Source organism: Haliotis rufescens, unplaced genomic scaffold, assembly GCF_023055435.1.
Source record: "Haliotis rufescens isolate VD_foot unplaced genomic scaffold, xgHalRufe1.0.p SCAF_3, whole genome shotgun sequence".
NCBI lineage: Eukaryota > Metazoa > Mollusca > Gastropoda > Lepetellida > Haliotidae > Haliotis > Haliotis rufescens.
Window position 1 is genome coordinate 35,030,634 of NW_025964001.1, and position 22,650 is coordinate 35,053,283.

At 39.4% G+C, this 22,650-nt stretch overlaps 1 protein-coding gene across 6 annotated transcripts in view; it reads left to right on the forward strand.

Annotated features, from left to right (window-relative positions):
* Window positions 1-19,548, forward strand: part of LOC124119506 (1-phosphatidylinositol 4,5-bisphosphate phosphodiesterase beta-4-like) — a 103,136-nt gene extending 83,588 nt beyond the window's left edge. For all 6 annotated transcript variants that reach the window (XM_046482058.2, XM_048402890.1, XM_046482040.2 and 3 more), the window contains 13 exons: window positions 1,201-1,273; window positions 2,340-2,443; window positions 2,575-2,677; window positions 3,295-3,459; window positions 3,951-4,050; window positions 4,365-4,469; window positions 5,433-5,660; window positions 6,533-6,767; window positions 7,258-7,333; window positions 7,725-7,900; window positions 8,322-8,423; window positions 8,695-8,839; window positions 13,164-19,548. In XM_046482058.2, the coding sequence (XP_046338014.1) occupies window positions 1,201-1,273; window positions 2,340-2,443; window positions 2,575-2,677; window positions 3,295-3,459; window positions 3,951-4,050; window positions 4,365-4,469; window positions 5,433-5,660; window positions 6,533-6,767; window positions 7,258-7,333; window positions 7,725-7,900; window positions 8,322-8,423; window positions 8,695-8,839; window positions 13,164-13,232 (1,681 nt within the window). In that variant the 3' untranslated portion in view covers window positions 13,233-19,548. The remainder of the gene's footprint in view (window positions 1-1,200; window positions 1,274-2,339; window positions 2,444-2,574; window positions 2,678-3,294; window positions 3,460-3,950; window positions 4,051-4,364; window positions 4,470-5,432; window positions 5,661-6,532; window positions 6,768-7,257; window positions 7,334-7,724; window positions 7,901-8,321; window positions 8,424-8,694; window positions 8,840-13,163) is intronic.
* The last annotated feature ends 3,102 nt before the right edge of the window (window positions 19,549-22,650 follow it).

The window sequence follows — 22,650 nt, forward strand, 5'->3', positions numbered from 1 at the left end:
TTGCTCGTCACATGGAAGACCCGGGTTCGATTCCCCACATGAGTACAATGCATGAAACCCATTTTCTGGTGTTCCCTGCCGTGATATTGCTGGAATATTGGTAAAAGAAGTGTAAAACCATACTCAATCACTACAAGTTTCGGATGTAACTTCTAGTCTAGTCTAATCCTTATACAACAATTTCCCAAATTCTGATTTAGCCAGGTATAGTGGGAAACATATAAATGGGTAGAAGCTGCCTATTTAGAGTAGGACAGTGTAGGGAACATTTCTTTAGTAACACAACAACACTCAAAACAGTGCATTTGCCAATAGAGTCTTGTGATGCACCTGCTAAAAGGCAAGTGAGGTACCAGACACAGAGATAGATAGAGTGTGTGGTTTCTTGTTATTTTTGTCATTTAATTTTTTAAAAGAAAAACAGACTATATTTCACTACTGGCAATGGCTATCCCTAATGAGATAAGTTATGGAGTTGACTATGTTATGTATCATGCAGTGAACAAAACTGGACAAAAAGATATACTTCCAAACCGAATAAGCACATGTTCCTTGTATGTAAAGCACTCCTTGTGGTACCTCATACATTATATGTACATGTCTGCACTCAACACACACATCTGTCCCCCCAGAGACGGGTATATTCCCATATTGTACTGCACGGAGTGTACTTTTACTGTTACTTGCTTAATGCCATTGTATTGTATCCAGTGTGTGTACATCGCGAACGTTTCTAGTCACTAGTCTGCATGAGTCTTCAGCATGAACATATGGAGCATCCATGAGAATGCTGTTACCTTGTCATTTTCACTAATCGTCGTAAATTGTTTTGACATTTTACCGGGTGTGATATGCCCCTGATAAAAGCTGTTTTCATTAATGATATTTGTCATTATGATGAAACAAATCGGTCATGATTAAACTGTCGAATCACACTTGTTTGGAATTGTTTTTTAAAAGGATTATATAGTGGCATCTGTTTTTGAAATCCAGTTAATTTTAATGTCTCTTTTTTTTCTGGGTATAAAGGACAATGAAATGCTTTTTTGAAACTTCATCAAAATGTTGCCACCCCAGTAAGGGTTTATCTTTAAATGAGACTGCAGATTTTTTTATAAGATTAGGACACTGTTAGCGATTTGTGGACAAAAGGCCAAAATGGTAAATGACTCCTGAAGACATGGACCTTAACGAAGCCAGTTACAACAAGCGTCAGATGAGTCGAATCTACCCAAAAGGAGGGCGGGTTGATTCCAGCAACTACATGCCACAGGTAGGCTTATAGCATCATCTCCCCTTGCCTTGCCCGGGGACATTAGTCCCCTTCCAACACATCCACCTTGTACTTCCTGGAGTGGACAGTGTTTGTTCAGCAGAGGTGTGGGTTATGGCCAGAGTAACATCCCTTTACTACCCGAATCTGCTGGTGGTGGGTTTGAATCCAAAGGACTCACCCTGATTATGATTTTAGTATGTTGTTTATGTACCATACCAGCACTATTTAAGTTTTAAGTTGGTGAATTTCTAGCAACCTTGCCATCATGGATGGTAGAAATTTGACCTTCATGATATGACTTGGGGCCCCCCCCAAAAAACCTCTGAATATGCAGAAATATCATATAACTATATACCTTCATGAAATAAACCTAAAATCATCTTACTTGTGGATCTATGTGTATAGTTTGCATAAGTGCATCTTTCCTTAAATATAATCTCTGAACCTATATTTGAATATCATATTCTACATAAGCATGGACAATATCAGTGATACTATTATATTTTTTGTAATGGTGGTTGGTGCTACTGTCCTATGTTCCTCACCTGAAGCTCTGTCACAATGGTCCTTGATCCTATGGTATTATGGCTCAGGCTAACAAACAAATTGCTGTGTATCAGGTAATGTACTCTAGACAAAAATAGGACTCTGAGAGAATTATTTTCAGGTGTTGACAGAAAATGATGGTTATATAAGTTGATAGTTTTGCAAATTCAAAATGTATTGTTAATTTGTGTTGGTCACAAGTGATATAATTAGCTGATCATGTTACCTTAAAATCAATACCAGTAATAGAAACTCTCACTGGTCCCATCAACTTGAAAAAACCTTTTCAATTTCAGGAATCTAATAGTATCAGTACAAATTACTGAAATTGACACAAGTTTGAAAATAAGTGGCAGTGTAATTATGCATGAGTTAGTTCGTAACACTTTATGCAGGATTTGTCATATTTCTGAAATTGTTCATTTTGGAAAACTTTTATTCATGTCAAACGCATGTGTTGCTCTGATCATTGAAACAGCTGTATATTTCTTAACATGTTAACTTTAATTCATTGCAGATTTTCTGGAATGCAGGTTGTCAAATGGTTTCGCTCAACTTCCAGACTTCAGACCTTGCTATGCAGCTCAACCAGGGAAAGTTTGAGTATAATGGCAACTGTGGGTATGTGCATGTATATGCTTATAATCAAAACATGAAGCCGTTTCTAATCTAATTACAACTCTGATGTAGCACCTTCCATTAACCCTTCTGTTCCTATGAATCTTAAAGAATTTGTTATGTTATTTTTGCAGTTATCTCTTGAAGCCGGACTTCATGAGACGACCGGACCGAACATTTGACCCGTTTTCTGAGAGCCCAGTGGATGGTGTGATAGCTGCTCATTGCTCAGTGCAGGTGAACAAAGAAATATTCTCTTCCATTTTGTTGCATGAGTACTAGTTTTTCATTTCAGTTCAGTTCTGCACTGAGGGATTAAAATATGGTGCAGAGGTTTTGCACAGGTTTGACGTTTTGAAAAGAATTTTGATGTCTGTCTTAGAGAGTCCTCTTATTTTCAGAAGATAGGGAAACAGTAGTCCGCTGTTGGGCATGGCCTAGTTTGTTTAGGTTTATGGACATGAATGCAAAAAAAATTGGTTGGCCAAACAAGTGCTGTGAAATCACTTTCAACTTATTTATGACAAATTAAAGCAATGGGACCATAGCAGACTACATGTTCATGTGCAGACGACAGGATGGTGTTTTCTAGGTGAAGTTTAACACAATTTTAGTCAAATGATATGAGGATGTATGTGATAGTCATATGACAAGGGGATTGTACATCTCAGCTGCAAATTAGATGATATGCCACACATTAAAGACCTTCACTAGATAATAGAGCAATATAAAGATACCGTCAGACTCTCAAACTACATCTGGTGTACATTCAGTGAGAGTGCCAACAACAGGATTAATTCTAAGGGAGAGATTGTTGACTGGAGAAGTATGCAGTGGCTTGTTGTTTTGTATAGGTGATCTCTGGCCAGTTTTTGTCTGACAAGAAGATTGGTACTTATGTGGAGGTGGACATGTATGGATTGCCGACAGACACAATTCGCAGAGAATTCCGAACACGGACGGTCCCCAACAATGGTCTCAACCCTGTCTATAATGAGGATTCTTTCGTCTTCAGAAAAGTAAGTAATAGCTCAGGCTAGCAGTGTGTTTTGTAACATTGAGATTTACTGTATATCTTTCTCTTGAAATGTTACACATACTGTTAAAATATTAATTCATTAGACACGGTCTTGTGTGACTTTCTGAAATAATTTGTCATAGTCCTGTGTCTTAATGATAATTCCTGTGTGAATTTGGATCTGTCACTTAACATACCGTTCACTGTTCACACCTTATTGATGTTCTTAAATGATAGTATCTACTTATCCTCATGTATACTGGATATAATAATCCTGAAATCCTGAAATATATCATTGACTTCCCAGAAACTTCTTGTGACTCATCTCATTGTTTTGCGGAGTGGGCCCTGCATTCTGATCACTTGTGACATAACTTATGATGGTTATAATGCAAAGAGTTTTTGAAAATCAGGCCCAGAAGACCCAGTCTCAACTAACAGTGTCAACTAACTAAAACATTTTCTGATATTGCTGCATTTTGTTGTTCCTAGGTAGTATTACCGGAGTTAGCAGTATTACGCATAGCTGTATATGAAGAGACAGGCAAACTGATAGGACAGAGGATCCTGCCCTTGGATGGACTTCAAGCAGGTAGGCTGTCACTGTGCATTGCTACTTGATCACTGGTACATTATCACTGACATACTTTTCACGAGAGTCCCAGTCATCTGAAGAGCCACAGTTTGCTGTACAGAGTTGCATTTGTTAAAAGTTTGAGTCCCAGATTTTCCCTGATTCTGTTTATATGTTTGTTGGCACCATACTCATTGGTTTAACTTCAGTGGTAAGTGTCTAAGACCTGATTCACTTGGGGCTTTTGTCCCACATCATCATCATCATCATCATCATCATCATCAATGTTGTGTCAGATTGATGTGAGGAAGGATGTATACATGTGTTTGCAGGTTATCGACACATCTCCCTACGTACTGAAGGAAACTTCCCTCTCTCACTGCCAACAGTTTTCTGTAGAATCATCCTCAAAACCTATGTCCCAGAAGGATTTGGAGGTTTGTATGAACTTCGTTATTAACATGATTAAGTCTTTTAGAGGTGTATACATTTGCGCAGTGACATCAGCATGATTTCAACAGCTTTTGATGGGACATTCATGTATATCATTACCAAGTTTGGAACATTAAGGATATGACGAATATGACAATCAGTCAGAGGAAAATGAACTATTCTGAAACCTGGGCCATGCATCAAGCATGTGACCTGGATTCTGATTCCTGATACTGCAGCATCATGAAACACATGATTATTTATCTAAACATGCTGATGATAGTTATGTTTTTAGGTATACAAAATTGTTGGTTGATCATGTCATATAACAGGTTTATCTCATCAAGTGTCCTGAAGAAGGTATTTTCATGACAGGCTAGTGTATGACTATGTCATAAATTTTAAACTCAGTTCTCTGTCCTTTACCATCAATCTTCTACACTTTGTATCAGCTGCAGGCCTAGCTATTGAAGATGTGACTGAGGAGATCAACAAAAAGCTAAACCTTTGTTCTCTAAATGTTTTGGGGTTCCATCTACCAGCCAGCGGTATCTATACTCGCTGTCAAAAGAAATGTGAATACCATATATGTTGGTTAATATATGAAGAAGTACTCGTATTCAAGAGATGTTAGATTGGTTCGATGCTCAAATGAACATACTCTTTCGTTGTTAGAACTGACCCTCATGAATGCACCACATGTGATGTCATAGATCCATGACTGGAGCTGCACCGCATGTAAAGTTTTGAAAAGACATGCTGTATAGCGTGATAAGAATAAAGACACTCTGTGGTAACACTTGACTGACTGTTTATTTTGTCATTATTTGGTAGACATTGGAAACATCTTTTCTTAATGTACATACTTCTCTGTATGTTTCTATGGTTCATGTTTCTTTTGGCGGTGAGTATATTATCAGCTGCTAAACTGACAGCTCCACACACACTAACTCAGAAATTATTTCCAGATTTTGTCAATGCTTTGTCTGACCCCATGGCCTATGTTACACTGGCCGAGAAGCGTGAGCAGCAGATGCGAGATATGGGCATTGATGAAAAAGACATCAGTGATGTGCCTGTGGTCCACAAGCCAGAACCTTCTTCCAAACCTGTCAAGACTCCAGCTCCATCCTCAAATGGCCAGATTCAGCCCAACCCTACAACCCCTCAGCCCACTAGTAAGCCAGATAAGAAAGGTGGGTTTGCAGTGTTAGTTTCTATCAAAATTGTTTTTCATTTCTAGCTTTTCTAAATGCATTTTACTAAAATGTTAAACAGAGATGATGTGGTGATGTAGCATTTTACCATTGTGTTTTTGAATTATTAGCAACTGCAAAACTGACTAGGTTAGGTCTTTCTTTGTGCGTAATGAATTGTGTCATGTGTACATGGTCTTTGTAATATATTCAATCTGGCTAAATCCTTTCAGTTGCATGGATCCATGCTCATGATATCAATCACTGGATTGTCTGGTCCAGACTCGATTATTTACAGACCGCTGTCATATAGCTGGAATATTGCTGAGTGCAAACAGTGGAGTATTGCCCCTCATTACTGACTGTATGATCATATGAAGACGTGCATCTCATGTATAATACTCAAAAGAAAGTTAAGGACCACTCGATTCTTTCAAATTACTACAGTTAATCTGTCATGTCAAAACTCCTTTTGGCTAGTTGTGTACATAACAACTGACCCATGAAGATCCGGGTAGAGAATAGGTCTTCAGCATGCTTGCTGTAAAAGGCAACTATCAAGAGGCGACTAACCAGATTTGGTGGTCTGGCTCGCTGACTTAGTTGATGCATGTCATCGTATCCCAATTGCATGGATTGATGCTCATGATCTCAATTACTGGATTGTCTGGTCCAGCCTCGATTATTTACAGACCGTCGTCATATGCTGAGTGCAGCATTAAACAACAAACAAACAAACAAACTAACAAACAAACAAACACAACAACCTCATTACTTTTTCTGGTGGCATTTGTTGGCTTCTTCATGTTCCTTCATTAACTTCTGAATGTCAATCCAAGATGTGTCTTACAAAGTGTTTATCTGCTTGCCAGCCGATGAAGTGCTGTTTGACCCTGTGACCCGTGACCACCTCATGCAGGACAAATCCTTCTTCAAGTTGCTGAAGAAGCAGCAGAAGGACATGGAGATGCTGAAGAAGAAGTTCCAGAAGGAGCGTGTGTTGATGCAGAAACAGCATTGTACAGTGGTGGACAAGCTGGTGGCCAACCACGACAAGGAGAAGCTGGCTGCAGAGAAGAACCTGGAGAAGAAGCTCAAGAAGAAGGGGTTAGTTGTCTTTCTACCACTCCATGGGGTTGTTAGTTGAAACTCTTGATGTGAGGTTTCTCATACTGTACCCTCTAAATACAGGTAGTGAGAATCACAAATAAATGCACAGATTTTTCACCAGAAAACATGAAACTATAAGATATTGTTATTACAAAAGAGGTAAGCTGATATTGTGAGATTGAACCTGTCACTTTCTGGGGGTATTCTCCTTTTCACAGGTCGTTTGAGATTACTGAATTCAAAATGATTCAGTGTGGGGATTTGCATATTTTCAAATGTCTAACATCTGCCTAAACCAGAAGATATATTTTTGTGAGTAGTCAAACTGGGTTGAGAATTTTCTGCAAATCTGTTGAATTCTATTGATTTTATTACCTCATGGGTCACTTCTGTGATACATGCCATTGTAATATGCGCATAAATCATATAGTACCTAGGACCCCCCGACAACTTTCTGTGTGTTTTTTTCAAAAGAACCATTTTTCAGGGAGAGTTCTTTGACTGATCTGAAAATGGCTACTGAAGACAAAGTGCAGAGCCTTGTCACAGACCACAAAGCCAAGGTACTGTTTATCCCGTTTGTTGAATTGTTATGTATGGAAATACAAGAATTCAGGCACTCATGCTCATATAAAATTTCTATGTATGCTATTCACAATGGATATTCACACGATCAAACCAAACTGAGAAAGACATTTTTTATTTACTGATTGCACTGCATCATTTAACTCTCGGGCTTTCACCAACTCACTTACTCACACATGTTAGATTATTATGTCTTCATTTGTTATCACATGAAGTATTTTTACTGTGCTATTTCTGAATGATTACCCAGTCGTAGATAAGAAATATGAATGGAACTGTCGCCAGACTAGCTTCTGGTCTGTACTGAGGTTTCTGTGTAAAATATGCACTATGCATCCAGACAGTGTAGGTGTTGTGTGTGTTGGTCAGGTAAAGGACCTGGTGGTGGACCAGACCAAGGAGTGGTCGGACATGTGTCTGCGACAGGTGGCGGAGGAGCATGAGATGAGGAAGGAGCACATCACCCAGCAGAACGACTTCCTCGTCAAACTTCTGGAAGAAGCACACCATGACCAGCTCAAGGAACTCGAGAGCAAACAGGAAAAGTAGGTCATCTGTAGACTGCTGTGGTGGACATTGTTGTCATCTGCAAATGAGTAATTATAGAAATGGTAGTTTTGCTTTCAGTGGAAAAAATATGAGGTCATTCAGACCTTTCAGTAGTCTAACATCTATTCTTTGAAATGAATATATTTTTCAGAAAAAACAGTGATATATCAAATATAATAAAAAGGAGCCCATAGACTCTCTTCATTTAGTAATATAGACTTGCTAACGGTTATAGACTTGCATGGGCTGTATAACAGACTAATCTTTCAGAGAAACGTGTTTGTAATGGAGATTGGTAAGGGGAAATAATTTTGGCTTGATTTGAATTATCCCCTTATTTAGTCCCCTGGGTCCAGGAGATAGTGTCCGAGTCATATATGGCGAGGGAATGATGATTAATTGTTGCCCTTGTTTCAGGGAGAACAAGGAACTGAAGGCGAACCAAGCCAAGCAGTCAATGGAGTCTTTCAAGATGGTGCAGAATGATAGGTCAATCAAAAATAAAGCAGAACGAGATAGGTGGGTCTTTAATTCTTTACCAGTGTATTATATCAAACATGCACATGATCTTGTTCAATACTTATGTCATTTTGAATACAATTCAGTAAAGGTATTGAGAGTTATTTTCTTTCTGTACGATTGTGTGGATAGATCAATACAGTGGAATATGATTCAGGAAGGTCTTTAAAATACAAACATTTTGCATATTACAAGATTGATTATGACTACTTATATTAACTGATCAATATGCTAAGAAAGATGTTAAGACATTTTGTGTGATACATTTCAGGCGGATACGAGAGCTTAACTCCAACAACATGAAAAAGTTCATTGAGGAGCGAAAACGCCTTGCAATGAAGCACTCACGCCAGGTTGAAGCTCTCAAGAAGATCCATACAGAACAGGTGGAGAAGCTGGTTAAAGACAATGAAAAGGTATGCAACAACTATCATGAAAATTAGGGCTGTGAGACTGTGATTCTTTTGCTGTCTCAGACATTTTTCTTGTACATTCTATCTGAGATAAAAATTTAGTTTTGAAACATGTCTGAAATCAATGTTTCCAGCTTCTAAAGTTAATTCATTCATTCATACCTCATGTCGCCATGGTCACCTCCTAGATCTGGGTCATGTGCGCATTGCATGCCTGTTGACCTACATGTGCCAGTCAACTCATTCTCTTTTAAATCGCCTCAGTGGTGATGTGTTGTTATAGGGAATCCATTTTTGTTTTTTTCCAAGCAAGTGATCTTCGTTTTTTGTCTTTTTGCCTCTATCGGCTTGATGTGCGGTGTACGTTTTTCCTCTTGAATACCTAATGTAGTTTAGGCCAGATCTTCACTTATATCCTTGTTGGGATAGTTGTTTGATCATCATGGATGAGCAGTCCACATGACGACTTTTCTCCATCTGAATCACACTCACAGTGCTCGTATTGTCGCCGATTGTGTAGTTACTCAGAGCGTTGTGATCTCTACTCCAACCTACCAGATGAATGTTTCAAACTATATCTGCATAAATGTTGGCGCGGGTGTCTGATTGTTTGTCCAAGACCACAGATAAATGCACGAAAGAAAAGAACACACCGGTCAAGAAGGCTTGATTGGACCGATCATCCTCACCGGCCAGCCAGGATACCACAAATCCCTGCGGTCCCCTGATTTCGTTGGATGACAAAGGAGTCTCCCTTGCTGACAACATGTCTAACGTCTCCACGAATCCACTTCTAAGAGCCGAACCGACAATCAACAGGCTGAGATTTGGACGTTCACGAGTGTTTACTTTAGACGTGAGTGGGGCTGATCATTTACGTCAGCTCACCTGCTCGTGTGCTCATGCTACGTTGAACCCTACCAAGGATCGTAATCTCATCTCCTCGTCTTCTACGACTAACATGGAGCTTGCTCCTGTTGTACCCTTGGAGGATACACATGCTATTGATACCGCGGCCAACCTTATGGGTTCTCTCCGTTGATCGAGATCCCCTAATAGACAACCTTCGAAGGATCAGTCCTCAAAAGACCACCATACGGAGTCGTCTGAAGACTCATCGCATCAGGGCTCATGAACCTACCATTCTCTAGAGGGCTGACAAGATGGTCAACATTCATCCCAGGGGATTCAACATGTAACATCGATTTTTCCACTGATCAACTAGCATCGACAGTCACCTCACTTTATCCAGAGCGATCATCGACAAATCGGCATTCAGACAGACTCCGACGGACCTCCCACTCTCGACACACCTCGAGACATTGAGATAATTCGGCAGATCACCGACCTTCGAAGGCTCATCGGACCTCCAAACCTTGAACCTCTGAACCTACATCCGAACCTCGTCATACCTCTGATTGAGGTTCGGCCAACGTTACCAAACTGAACTTTGAAGGACAGACCTCTAAGGATGACGCATTTCAGAGGAGGTTCAAAGGGTCTCAGGGGTTTGTCAAACCTCCAAGGATCGGGGACATTCAAAAGACAGATGAGCTGGATATCACTCACCTCTTTATCATGTCTCATGCAGAGACTTTTCGGATTCATCATGTTTGGGTTCGGAGGATGAACGCTACAACAATTCTATTGGTCATTCATCCTACATGACTCAGTCTTACCATCCGGATTTTCGACCACGAAACTATCCTCACCCTTATGACTCAACAACAGGAATATCTTTGGAACCCTACCTCATACAGTGCTACACCCATGAGTGGCAACGTTACCCAGACGACAGGGATTCTTATCCTCCATTCCATGGATACCCTCATGATCCTGCCTTTCTGGATTACCGAACCTCTCGTTCAAGCCATCATCATAATATTTTTCCTCGTCAACATATGGCTATCATTAGTACTAGTAGATGTCCTATGCTAAAGACAGACTCAGTTCTACTTCACCTACTCATCGTTCGGGCTCCAACCCCATGTCGACGCCCTCCTGTTGCATCTGAACCACAGGCTCTACCTCAAGCTATCCCTACGTCGTGGATCCCCAGTGATCTTTCTGCCATTCCAGCACAACAGATTCATTCTTTCTTACAGGCTGTAGGGGCGGTCGGGTAGCCTAGTGGTTAAAGCGTTCGCTCGTCACGCCGAAGACCCGGGTTCGATTCCCGACATGGGTACAATGTGTGAAGCCCATTTCTGGTGTCCCCCGCCGTGATATTGCTGGAATATTGCTAAAAGCGGCGTAAAACCATACTCAGTCAGTCAGTCAGTTACAGGCTGTAACAGCAGCATGTCTTCCACAGCCGACAAACTCTGTAACAACTTTCGTAGCTCTCTCCGCATTGACAGCCGCTACATCCTCCTTAGTGGATTAACCGCCGAACTAGAATCATCAGACCACAATACTTCCACAGCTTTGTCATCCAGGAGATTCGACATAGCTGATCAGATCACTGTGCTAATCTTGATTGCAGATAAACTACAATTGTTGAAAAGTACTTCAGCGGTGGACACCCTATCATCATTCTTTGTACCATTAGCCTCATCGCAAAACATCACGCTTTCTCCGAGACCAGTCCTACAGGATATGGCAACCAATTTAGACAAAGCCATTGGCTCTTTTCGCCGTCTTCATGATCGTCTACAGTCTCCACACTTGACGGATGCAGGCACTCGTGGCTTGGCAATGGTTGCTCCTGAACTAGATGGTGACATTGCAACCTTAGCTCCTAAGAGGCCATTACTCTTGCTCTTCAGCGGACAATAGGGACTATTTACTCACCTCACAAAACCTGTCTTCAAGTTCCTACACATTCGAGGCATCATCTTTAAAACCTACATCGTCAACGAGGATTCGAACACTCTTCTTCGTCACCTCAATTTCTCATAAAGTCTCCAGTTCTTCAGAGCCCCCTTCAACAAGTTTGGCCCGATCTCGGTTTCACGATCCCTTATTTCAAGCACCTTCACTTTAGATATGTGTGTTGAATAGCGGATTGACAATCCTTTTGTAGATAATGCTGATCGTTTTCCTCTTCTGGTTTTAGCCCATCAATTTGTGTGATCAAAAAGTGTGATTGAGGGTTTGATGAAGCAATAAGAGAGATGCCAAGCGGGTCCAACCTAAGGTCCTCAGGAAATAGGGATACCCATCTTGTAGATTCCACGAATGGTTACATCCCTTCTTGAATATGTGTCGTAGTTGTTTGTTTTGACATATGATTATGCTTCTTTTGAACATGTTACACATATTGTACCCGACTTACTGCGTTTCGTCAGACACCATATACTAGTTTCTATTATATGGTCTCTGGTTTCGTTTGTTTGTGTATCAGAATCTTAACGCTCTTTAAAAGTGTTTTCTTATTCCTATCCACAAGCTTTTTTGTCTTATGGCACTTAACTTTGTTACTGTAAGTATTATAGCACTGTTAAGTTCCAGTTTCCTCATAAATATCCTATGGTTGTGATCTATATAGACTAGGGAGTTGCACCCAACCATCCAACTGTGGGATAAAATGCATAGTGTGAGATAGGATAAGTTTAAAGATTTGGAAATTTTAAAATAAATTGTGTATTTATATACTTATCCTATCTCACATGTTATATGCCCTCCTGTTGTCCATCACCGCATCGCAATTCCTTTGTCAATATGCCCTTGAAAGAGAATGAGTTGACTGGGATAGCCACATGATCAGCGCATGTAGGTCAACCAGCATGCAAAGCGCGCAAGTCTCAGATCTGGGAGGTGACCTTGGTGATGTGAGGTATGTACGGATTAATTAACTTTAGAAGCTGGAAACCTTTATTTCAGACATGTTTCCATTCAGAATTGAAAGAAGAAGAGAAATGAGTAGTGTGAGCTAGGATAAGCATGTTAATATACAATTTATTATAAAATTTCCAATTTTCCTTAACAGAAAAAATTGAGGGAAATAAGATGTAGTTTGGGCCACCCAGACACTGAACATCATGAGTCAGTAGAACAAGTTTTTATAGTAATGCATCAGTTAATTGAACTGACATATTAACCAAAATTAACGTGAACAATTGACGTGCATGCTGTTGATTGAAACATATTATAATGTAAAGATATACGCTTGGATGGTTTTGTAGGCTCTAATACTGACTGCACAAACTAGATGGAGTATTGTGGATTAAATCATGTCAATTATGCATGATTCTACATCATGTGAGAGCTACAGGCTGTCAAAACATTTGACAGCCGGCTGCAAGCTTTTTCACACATGCTATCCTTCCCAGTATTGCCTCGATGAATGTATGCAGACCTGTTGATGGCAGACTTTCTGTTTCAGTATCTGGACATAGCAGATATGGCTCATGAAGAAGCGCGACTTGGCACAAAGCCTGAGACAGTTGTGTAGACAACCCAGGGTCAGACAACTGGTGGTCATTGTATCATGTAGATGTATATTTGTACTCATCATCACATCAGATGTATAGAATATGTGAGGAATATTTTCACTTTTTACAAAGATGACGTGAAAATGTTCAAGTAAAATGTTGAGACTAGACTTAGCATTTTTCGCAAAGTTAATAATATGAAATGGACATGATCGTTTTCCTCTCTTCCAGTTTTGGGTTGTTTCTGTGATTTTCGTGTTGAGGAAAGTTAATCTTTCCTAATCAAAGTGAACAAATCTCATCTCTGTGTTCAGCTGTTTTGTGAATCTGGTGAATCGCTTCGACTCATTGTTTTGTACTCAACCCATGGCCACACTCTCCACAACCACTTATCTTCCCTTAGTACCTTTCTGGGGGTCTTGTAGCTGTCATGGTCCAAGCTTTCACTCAGGAACACTGTCTATCCGACTTTACTCTGGACCACTATATTCACAAGGTCATCGTATGGTGAGAAGGCAAGGCCCTTGCCTCTCCTTTGCTCCTTAGGTTTATAAAGATGTAGCTCATCTCGATGATACGGATATAGTTTATCAGTGTCTGTTTACACACTTCATTACCAAATACTTACACTGGATTTCTTTTAGATATTTATTTGCATTGTTTGTGTTTCTTGCCGTTTGATAAGCATTTATGTTATTACAACATGTGTCCTGTGATTATTTTTGAGTTTGTGGTTGTTAATAGTGTATTTATTGAAGAATTTAGTGTATGCTCTTTTTCACCACCACTTTGCAAGGAAACCACTGAATGCTATACAGTTTTGATTAGGTGCTATTACTGTGTTGATCGATTGATAGAACAAACTTATGAAGAGAGACAAAACAATACAGTATTTGATACGTTATTAATAGAAATGCTGTCGCAAATCAAGAAATCTTGGAATGTATTCACCACTGAACACTTACATGTTATATTGTTTATACTCACCAGTCCTGTCTGTGGCAGTCACTATTGACTCTTGCATGATGAACAGTACTTTCAGTCATAATGGACCCATACGATTAGTGATACAACATTGATAGCTTTAAGATTAACTGGCAGTCTTGTTATGACTTGATGTAGGATACAGGTAATAATAACAGTATAACTGTTTATGAAAAGTATGGTCATTTATGAATAGACTAAGTCAAATTATTGTAAACTCTATTGAACTACTGGTAATGTTGCACACAAGGTTTTAGATACTTGATTCTCAAAATGACAGACATTTTATGAATGTTTTTAAGTTTTATGTAAAGCCATGTTACCCCAGAGTCCAATAGAGAAGAGTTATATAGATTTATCAGTTTTCTCCAAGAAACTAATATGTATGTGGTAGGTGTAGAGGCTTCAGATGGGTTTCAACTTGTGCTGTGAGGTAGATGTTGAACATGGTGAATATAATGCAGCAGTTGGAGCTTGAGCTGACACAGTAGGAGGTAGGATTGTTATAGCCGTTAACAGTTGTGATGTCAGAAGCATAGACTAGCTTATAAACAGCGCCATCAATAAACATGGATACAGTTTATGGGTGCTTCATGTGCATAAATGGAGATATGATCTCAAGATTTTAATTGGATATATATAAGCAGCATTTTAAAATGTTATATAGATCTGTTTTTCTTTGACTTTTGTTTAGTTGTGTTTTAGTTTTTCTGTTGTATCTTTTACTCCTGCTGTGGTATTGACAGTCTGTGCCGATAACTTCCCTGATAAAGCGAGTGAGGTTTTTTTTACGTCACTTTGGACAGTATTTCAGTTATATCACATGTGTCAGCATAGGAGGAGGAGGAAAGCCCGAAGTGATGCATATCTTGGATGTTTACCACTTTGGTGAAACCCACGAGTATGGTGCTGACAAATCTAGAAACATAAGTGGGGTGAACCAGGATTCAAACCTCTGATCATACGTTTCTGGCATGCCAAAGGGACATAACTCTGCACAGCAAATTCCGGTGCCATATAAGACACAGTAAACTAGACCAACAGAAGTATTACCAGAGAAGTATTACCAGAATACTTCTATTGGTCTAGTTTACTATGTTAATGATGACCATTATGTTGTTACCTTGAACCATGACATCTATTGAAGGAATTCTGAGAGATGGGTGGGAAGCTGTGCCAGGCTAAGCCGATGGTGTGTTTGAACTCTGGACTCGCCCCGATTATGATCCTTGGTCTGGCAGCACCTTCTTCTTGTGCATGTAGTTTTCACAGAAGTGATGTCTATCCCCTGCATTATTCTGCACATCCAGCAAAAATGCATTGATATGACTGAAATATTGTTTAGTCCTGCATGGCACCAACTCACTCGCTGTATAGAAGACTGAGAAGGTATAAATTGAGCACAGGCTGATAAGCTGCAGGATCTTTGGAGACAACCATAGCTATGACATCAAATAGATACGTCACACATTCAAATCACAAATAATCAAATTTTATTGATGATTTTAGAAATTTATCATGATCATATCATTGATGAAATGCTTCAAATATGTTTGAATGACAATCTTTCTGTATGATAGCGCCCTGCTGTGTTCGTGTCTTGATCAGGGTCGCCTAATTTATTAAATTACAGTAGCTTGTAAGTTTGAAATATTTTATTTCTAAAAACTGTGATTCATTTTCTATGATCTGACAGATATAATTCTCTCTGAAATCTCGCACATCACTTCCAGTTTAAACCAATAGTTGTAATTCCTTGCTAAGTCATAATTCAAACTTACAGTTGTACACACATGTACCTTGTTTAACACAAGTTAAGTCTTATGTTTTGTTTTAGATAAGCAATACTTGTTGTTGAGACATTTATATTACGTTTACTGTTATGTCACAGATTCCTTCTATGATTTTATTGTGCAGTTACCTTCCCTTGATGTACACACGCTTTTTCCACTGTAACTTTGATATTGCTCTTTTTGTACTGCAGAGACAGAAGCTATATTCTCTTCTGTGGACCTCTGTTACAGAGACAAATAATTTGTTAGAAATAACATCAGTTTTTTGCAGAATTTTTCTTTGAAAGTAGCTCTTTTCGATGACCTTGGAACCGAAATTAGGCTAATCAATAACCGTTCTGAATTTGCTCAAATTTGTTGTGTCTTACTTATTTACTTATTTACTAAACTCTTATTGACACTGTCATCATGTCCCCATTCCGTCTGTTGACCAGAATGGGATCAGTTTCCTGTAATGAAGGTAGTGAGATACATGAAATAGAATTAATTTAAAGTGATTTAGGCCCCTTATGAGTTTACTATTTTCATGTCAGTAGCAGAGGTTTGGGATTTTACAAGCTAAATATCTTTGAGGCTTCAAGAATCCTGAGACCACAACTAGTAACCAATTTATCACAACTAGTTGTAGATATTTTCTTTAGTAAAATGATTTTGTGTGGTAGCATCTATAAAGGATGGCTAGTCACACGAATCGGTATAATGCCATAGCGTCTGTATGACTAGACAGTCACATCACACTGTATGACGTCATGAAGTCTTTTCAGGCCAGCCAGTCACAACAAATGAAATGACATCATAACGTCTGTATAGGCTGGCCAGTCATGTCAAACGTTATGACGTCATCAAGTCTGTATAGACCAGCCAGCCACATCAAACGGTATGACATCATGATGTCTGTTTTGATCAGCCAGTCATGTTAAATGGTATGATATAATGTCTGTATAGACCAGCAAGCCTCGTCAAACGGTATGACATCATTAAATCCGTACAGGCCGGCCGGTCACATCACACAGTGTGACATCAAGATGTCTGTTTAGACATGCCAGTCATGTCAAATGGTATATAATTTCTGTATAGACCAGCCAGCCTCGTCAAACGGTATGACATCGTTAAGTCTGGGCAGGCCAGCTGGTCACATCAAACGGTATGGCAGTATAGGTCTCTTATAGATGTACATGTTGGCCTCATTTTGGTTCCTTGGATCCCTGTAATTTCTTCTTTGTTAGTTTGACTGACTTTGCTACTCTGGTTTTAATGCCAATTGTTGTACATTTTTCTGATCATATTTAATACCATATTGGACATTACTAGTTCGCTGGTCAGTCAGAACTCCAGGATTATGTTAAGATATTTCGTAAGTGCCCTGTCTCCCCAGCAATCACCCCAGTAGCAGCTGTTGGAAATATGTGTGCCTGATTGATACATATTCACCAGGAAATTCAAGCTTTGAGGTTGGTTTTTATTTGATCATAGCTGAAGAAACTTGACATGATTATTTGTACACTGGCTTATAATTAAGACTTGAGGAGTGTGTTTATACATTACAAATGATATCCCCGATACTATTACATCCTTGAGTAATTTATTCAGATTTTGAGTTCTGTAATCATGGTAAATTATTAGTTCATATTCTTGTTGATCGGTGTTATATTTGAGCGTTATTGTTTTTGAACATGAGAAGATATACTTAAAGATACTGGTTTACTATTTGTCTGTCTGTAATTATGTTAAGAGAGTGATTTCACAACTGAAGGTATTTGCTTTAATATGTGTTATGTTAGTAGCAGCTACTTGTTGTAAATGTTATGGAATTTATGAACATGATTTCAATTGATTTCATCCATTGAGTAAGTATGAATACGCAGAAAATATAATTATTGATTAACCATTGACTGGAAGCTTGTATCATTTCTGTGTTGTCTTCCAAGACGTAGTTGCATTGTATTTAATCGTGTATGTATATTAGATGGTCTACCATTCTCTTCTTTCATTTACAAATAAACTATTTCATAACCTGCATTGAGCCTTTAGTCCCATGTTCTGATTATTTGCCAGTTTTATTTAGAAATAATAGCAAGATCCTGTTAATCTGGGAGGTGCTTTTTTCAGTGAAATGTGTGGATTATGAAATTTCTCGATTAAAAAATCATGGGTATAGAATAATGTTCCTTTAATTTTGTATTGTTCCCAAAATAATCTTCCTGAATGTGGGTTCCAGATTAACAGGGATTTGCTGTTTGTATGTGTAACCAGAAACCAGATGTTAAGTGCTTGTTATTGATAATGCATTTGTAAATGATAATTTGACGAACAGTGACTTAATTGCTTCATCCATTTTGTTGGAAAACATTTGTAAAGCCTGTGAGCTATGGCCCTGGAACAATGGATCTACACTACTTTTCAGTATATGCATACAGTTTTATCTTCTTGTATGCAGAATCAGGCTGTGCAATATTTGTTGAAACACTCTTGTTTTACTTTTGCAAATTGCATGTTTTATAAAACTTCCTCCTTAGGTGCATCAATTTGATTTCATGGCTGTCCAAGAATGCATATGGAGATGCAGAAGTTATGGCAAGATATACGTCTCATTGCTTGTTGTATGTTCACAGTCTGCTTTTGCAGGCCAGTCAACTATTCATGGTTGTAGGAACTGGATTCCATTTGGGTTCTGACACTGATGTACATAAGAACTTAGGCCTTTTGACATGACCTGGGATTAATAGAGATATTGTATTAAGTTTAATATTTTAAGGCAAATATATGATTTTTTAAACAAGGCCAGCATTGATTATTGAGTGAAATGGTTCAGTAGATGATGTCAGCCATGTACTTTCTTGATACTTTCCATGGTGAGTGAATACTCTCCTGTTAATTTGTTTGAAATGGTAAGAATTTTGATTTGAGAACCAGGAAATATAGGGTCACAAATTGGAATTAGTTTCAAGGGATGTGTGATTTCATCCTTTGTTCTACAACATGTAAACTGACTACCTTACACTATATTGTTACTATCTGCCTTAACTATAGGTCTTCCTTCTACTCATCCAAAGCAGCGTGGCACAGATGGCCAAATTATCTAAGGCACAGCGCTGTGCAGTGTTGCCACACTTCGGTGTTTGAATTCCAGATTTGCCCTGATTATGATACTTGGTTTGTCAGTACCATACCTGTGCTCCTGGTTTTCGCCAAAGAGGTAAACCTTCATCATTTCCAGTTTTCCTCCAACATTAATCGGACACCTGATCTATGTGAAATATTTGTTCATAGCCGTGTTTAATCCAGCTCACACTTTTGCTCATCCCAAACAGGTTTGCTAGCAAAGACTTTAATTTTATTCCACTGTGGTCATTTGGAAGGTGCACAATGTTTAGTTACACCAATTGTGTCATATCCCAGTTCCATAGAAACTACAAATGTGGCTTTCTGAGGTGACCCTGTTCTCCAAAGCATTCATTCAGCTTGAAATATCATTACTGCAACTCACTTATTATAAAAATGTGTAATATGAGATTTTATGGAAATTTTTAGTTCTGTTTAATAAACTGTTTAAATCGTTTCTGGTTGTGTTGTAATGTTTCTTTTCAGCTGGAGTTTATGCAATTGTGTCATTATAAAACATTTTAGGGGAGTTCATTTGACAGGGACCAGGTGGCCCAGTTGTCAAACACGGCACTATTCGCTGTGCAGAGTTGCATCCCTTAGCAATGCCTGAAACCAAGGATGGGGTTCGAATCCAGGTTTCCCTGAATATGTTTCTATGTCTGTCAGTGCCACACCTGTACTAATGAGTTTCACCAAAGTGGTAAACGTTTAAGACCTGCTTCAGTGAGGGCTCTCCTCCCATGCAAACTGACACGCTGTGATATAACTGGAATACTGTTCAAAGCGTGTTGTTAAACCCAATTCACTAACTTTAACAATTCATGGATGTTTATTATTAAGTTAAGCATATGGTATTTGTTCTTGTAGGCTAGAAAGGCATAGTGTACAAAGCTATAACTTTAGGGCGCCCTTACATTTGTTTTCCTCCTCATCTTCAAGGTTTTGACAGAAGGGAGCAGGCAGAAAAAGAAAAAGGTTCCTTATTGCATAATACCTATTCATGGCTTTGGATGGCTTTCAGATATCTGAAAATGTAAACGTATGTCTGGTCAACTATTGAGAACAAGCTGAACCTGAAATTCGAAATTTATATCTACACATTGTCGAAAAAGTGAGGTGAGGTGAGGTGAATTTGGGTTTAACGTCGCGTCCAAGATTATTGCACCTATATAGCGACATGCATGTATGTGTGTGTGTGTGTGTGTGTGTGTGTGTGTGTGGCTGCTTGTACTAGTCTGGACTGATGCTGATTTATAGTGCTAGCTCACTCAGAAACCATGCCGCAGTTTAACATGAATACCCCACTCAGACACAGTATACTGACTCCGAGCTGACCAGGCCTTGTTTTAGCCCCGTAATGCCGAGCGCCAGACAGGGTAACAACGAGTACCATCTTTTAACGTCTTTTGGTATGACGCGGCCGGGATCGAACCCGGGACCTTCCGCTCTACCACTTGACCACGGAGGCGGTCCTTGTGGAAAAGGATGTAAGAGGAAAGCACATGTAGATAAATAGAAACCATCACCATAAAGTCAACATTCTTACCATTGACGTATTTCAAGTCATAAAACATGAAACAAAGGCGAGAATCGGTTCAAAAATCACTTTGATTTTACAACAAATATGTATCTTCTGACGTGCAGTCTCGGGCAAAATAGAACTGGATACTAAATCTATATTGTAAATTTCCGAACAAGGGAAACACTTTCAAAACAGGTTTACATCTAGATAGTTTCTTAAACATTTTTATTATTTATTAAATTAGAACAATCTCTATAGTCTTTAATTAGAATGACAGTATGATGTAGGTTTGCAATCTTCGATGTCAGCAACTTATGTTCATGGTCAAAGGGAGACAATTCAATCGAATTTATTCAATGGGATAAAGTTTGTCAAGCTCCTCACAGCGATAGCCCGTTCGCGGAGCTCTCTATACTATGTTCCCGTGAATGTAACGATCACGCGCTGGGAAGGAGCTTGAAAGTTTGTGGTCAAAGGGAAGTAATTCAGCTTGTGATTCGACCGTGCTACTGTCTGGCTAAAAGCAACAAACTTGCGGCGCGTACGAACAGTGGAACCAGTTCACTTGGTAATTATTTCAAACGGAGTTACGTCCCTTGTACATGCTTCAGGCATGCTCATCACAGCGATATCCCGTCGCTGGGCTCCTTTACTACTAGTGAGTGAGCGAGTATGGTTTTACGCCGCTTTTAGCAATATTCCAGCAATATCACGGCGGGGGACACCAGAAATGGGCTTCACACATTGTACCCATGTCGGTCTATTACTACTATCGCTGCCACCAGTGAAAGTTCCCCACTGTGATAGGTGGCTACAACCATGATTGGAGTTGCGTGATCCCAAATTGCGTGGATCGATACTCATGATGTCGATCACTGGATTGTCTGGTCCAGACTCGATTAATTACAGACCGCCGTCATATAGCTGGAATATTGCTGAGTGTGTGGCGTTAAACAACCAAGCAACCCACTCATACGAAGGAGTACTACAGTGTTCAAGAGGTCATTGTTTATTTGTGGATAGAGTGCGAACGGAGGGGCGGGCTTGTTGTGCAATCAAGCGTGTAATTCTTTAGGTTATTTCCTCCAACCAGAACACAGACCGTGGTTTATTGGTAGAACGTCCGCCCGGGGAGCGGAAGGTCGTGAGTTCGTCCAAAAGTGAGTGAGTATGGTTTTACGCCGCTTTTAGCAATATTCCGGAAATATCACAACGGAGGTCACCAGATCAAACCAAAAGACGTTAACAGATGGTACTTGTTGTTACCCTGGCGTGCGCTCAAAATTAAGGGGTTAAAACAAAGACTTGTCGGCTCGGAGTCGGTATACTGTGTCTGAATGGGTTATTCATGTTAAACTGCGGCATGTTATCTGAGTTGGTTAGCACTATAAAATCGGCATGTTGTCTCAGTTGGTTAGCACTATAAAATCGGCATGTTATCTCAGTTGGTTAGCACTATAAATTCGGCATGCACGTCGCTATATAAGTGCTATAATTTTGGACGCGACGCTGAAAACCATTTCACCTCCTCACCTCAAGATTATTAAAAGTCAACTTATGAGATGTTTGTTATAAGTGTCATGTATCTTTGCAATGTGGGAGAAGTAAGCAAAGCATGATGCTTTGTGGAATAAATGTGTGACCTGAGAACTGATCGTTAAGTAATCTTCGTCATAATCTTGAGTCTTGTATCTGCAACGGGCGGCGAAGAAAATTCATTGTAACCGTAAAAGTTAAACGTCTGTTTGAGCAACTTTAGGCACCCGCTGGTCGGCGCAGGGTGTCTATGTAGTCTTTGGTTGAAGCAGAAAGTTGATATACTGTATCATAGAATCCCTGTTTGAAGGTAGGCAAACTAAGGGTTGTGGTGAAAACAGCCTCAAAATCAAAAGCTGTCAAAATGGCCATAAACCTATAGCCAAAACGGCCACAACGTCCACAGGTAAAAAGCCATAACTGTCAGAGGTAAAAAAGTCATAACTGCCACAGGTAAAAAGTCACAACTGCCACAGGTAAAAAGTCATAACTGCCACA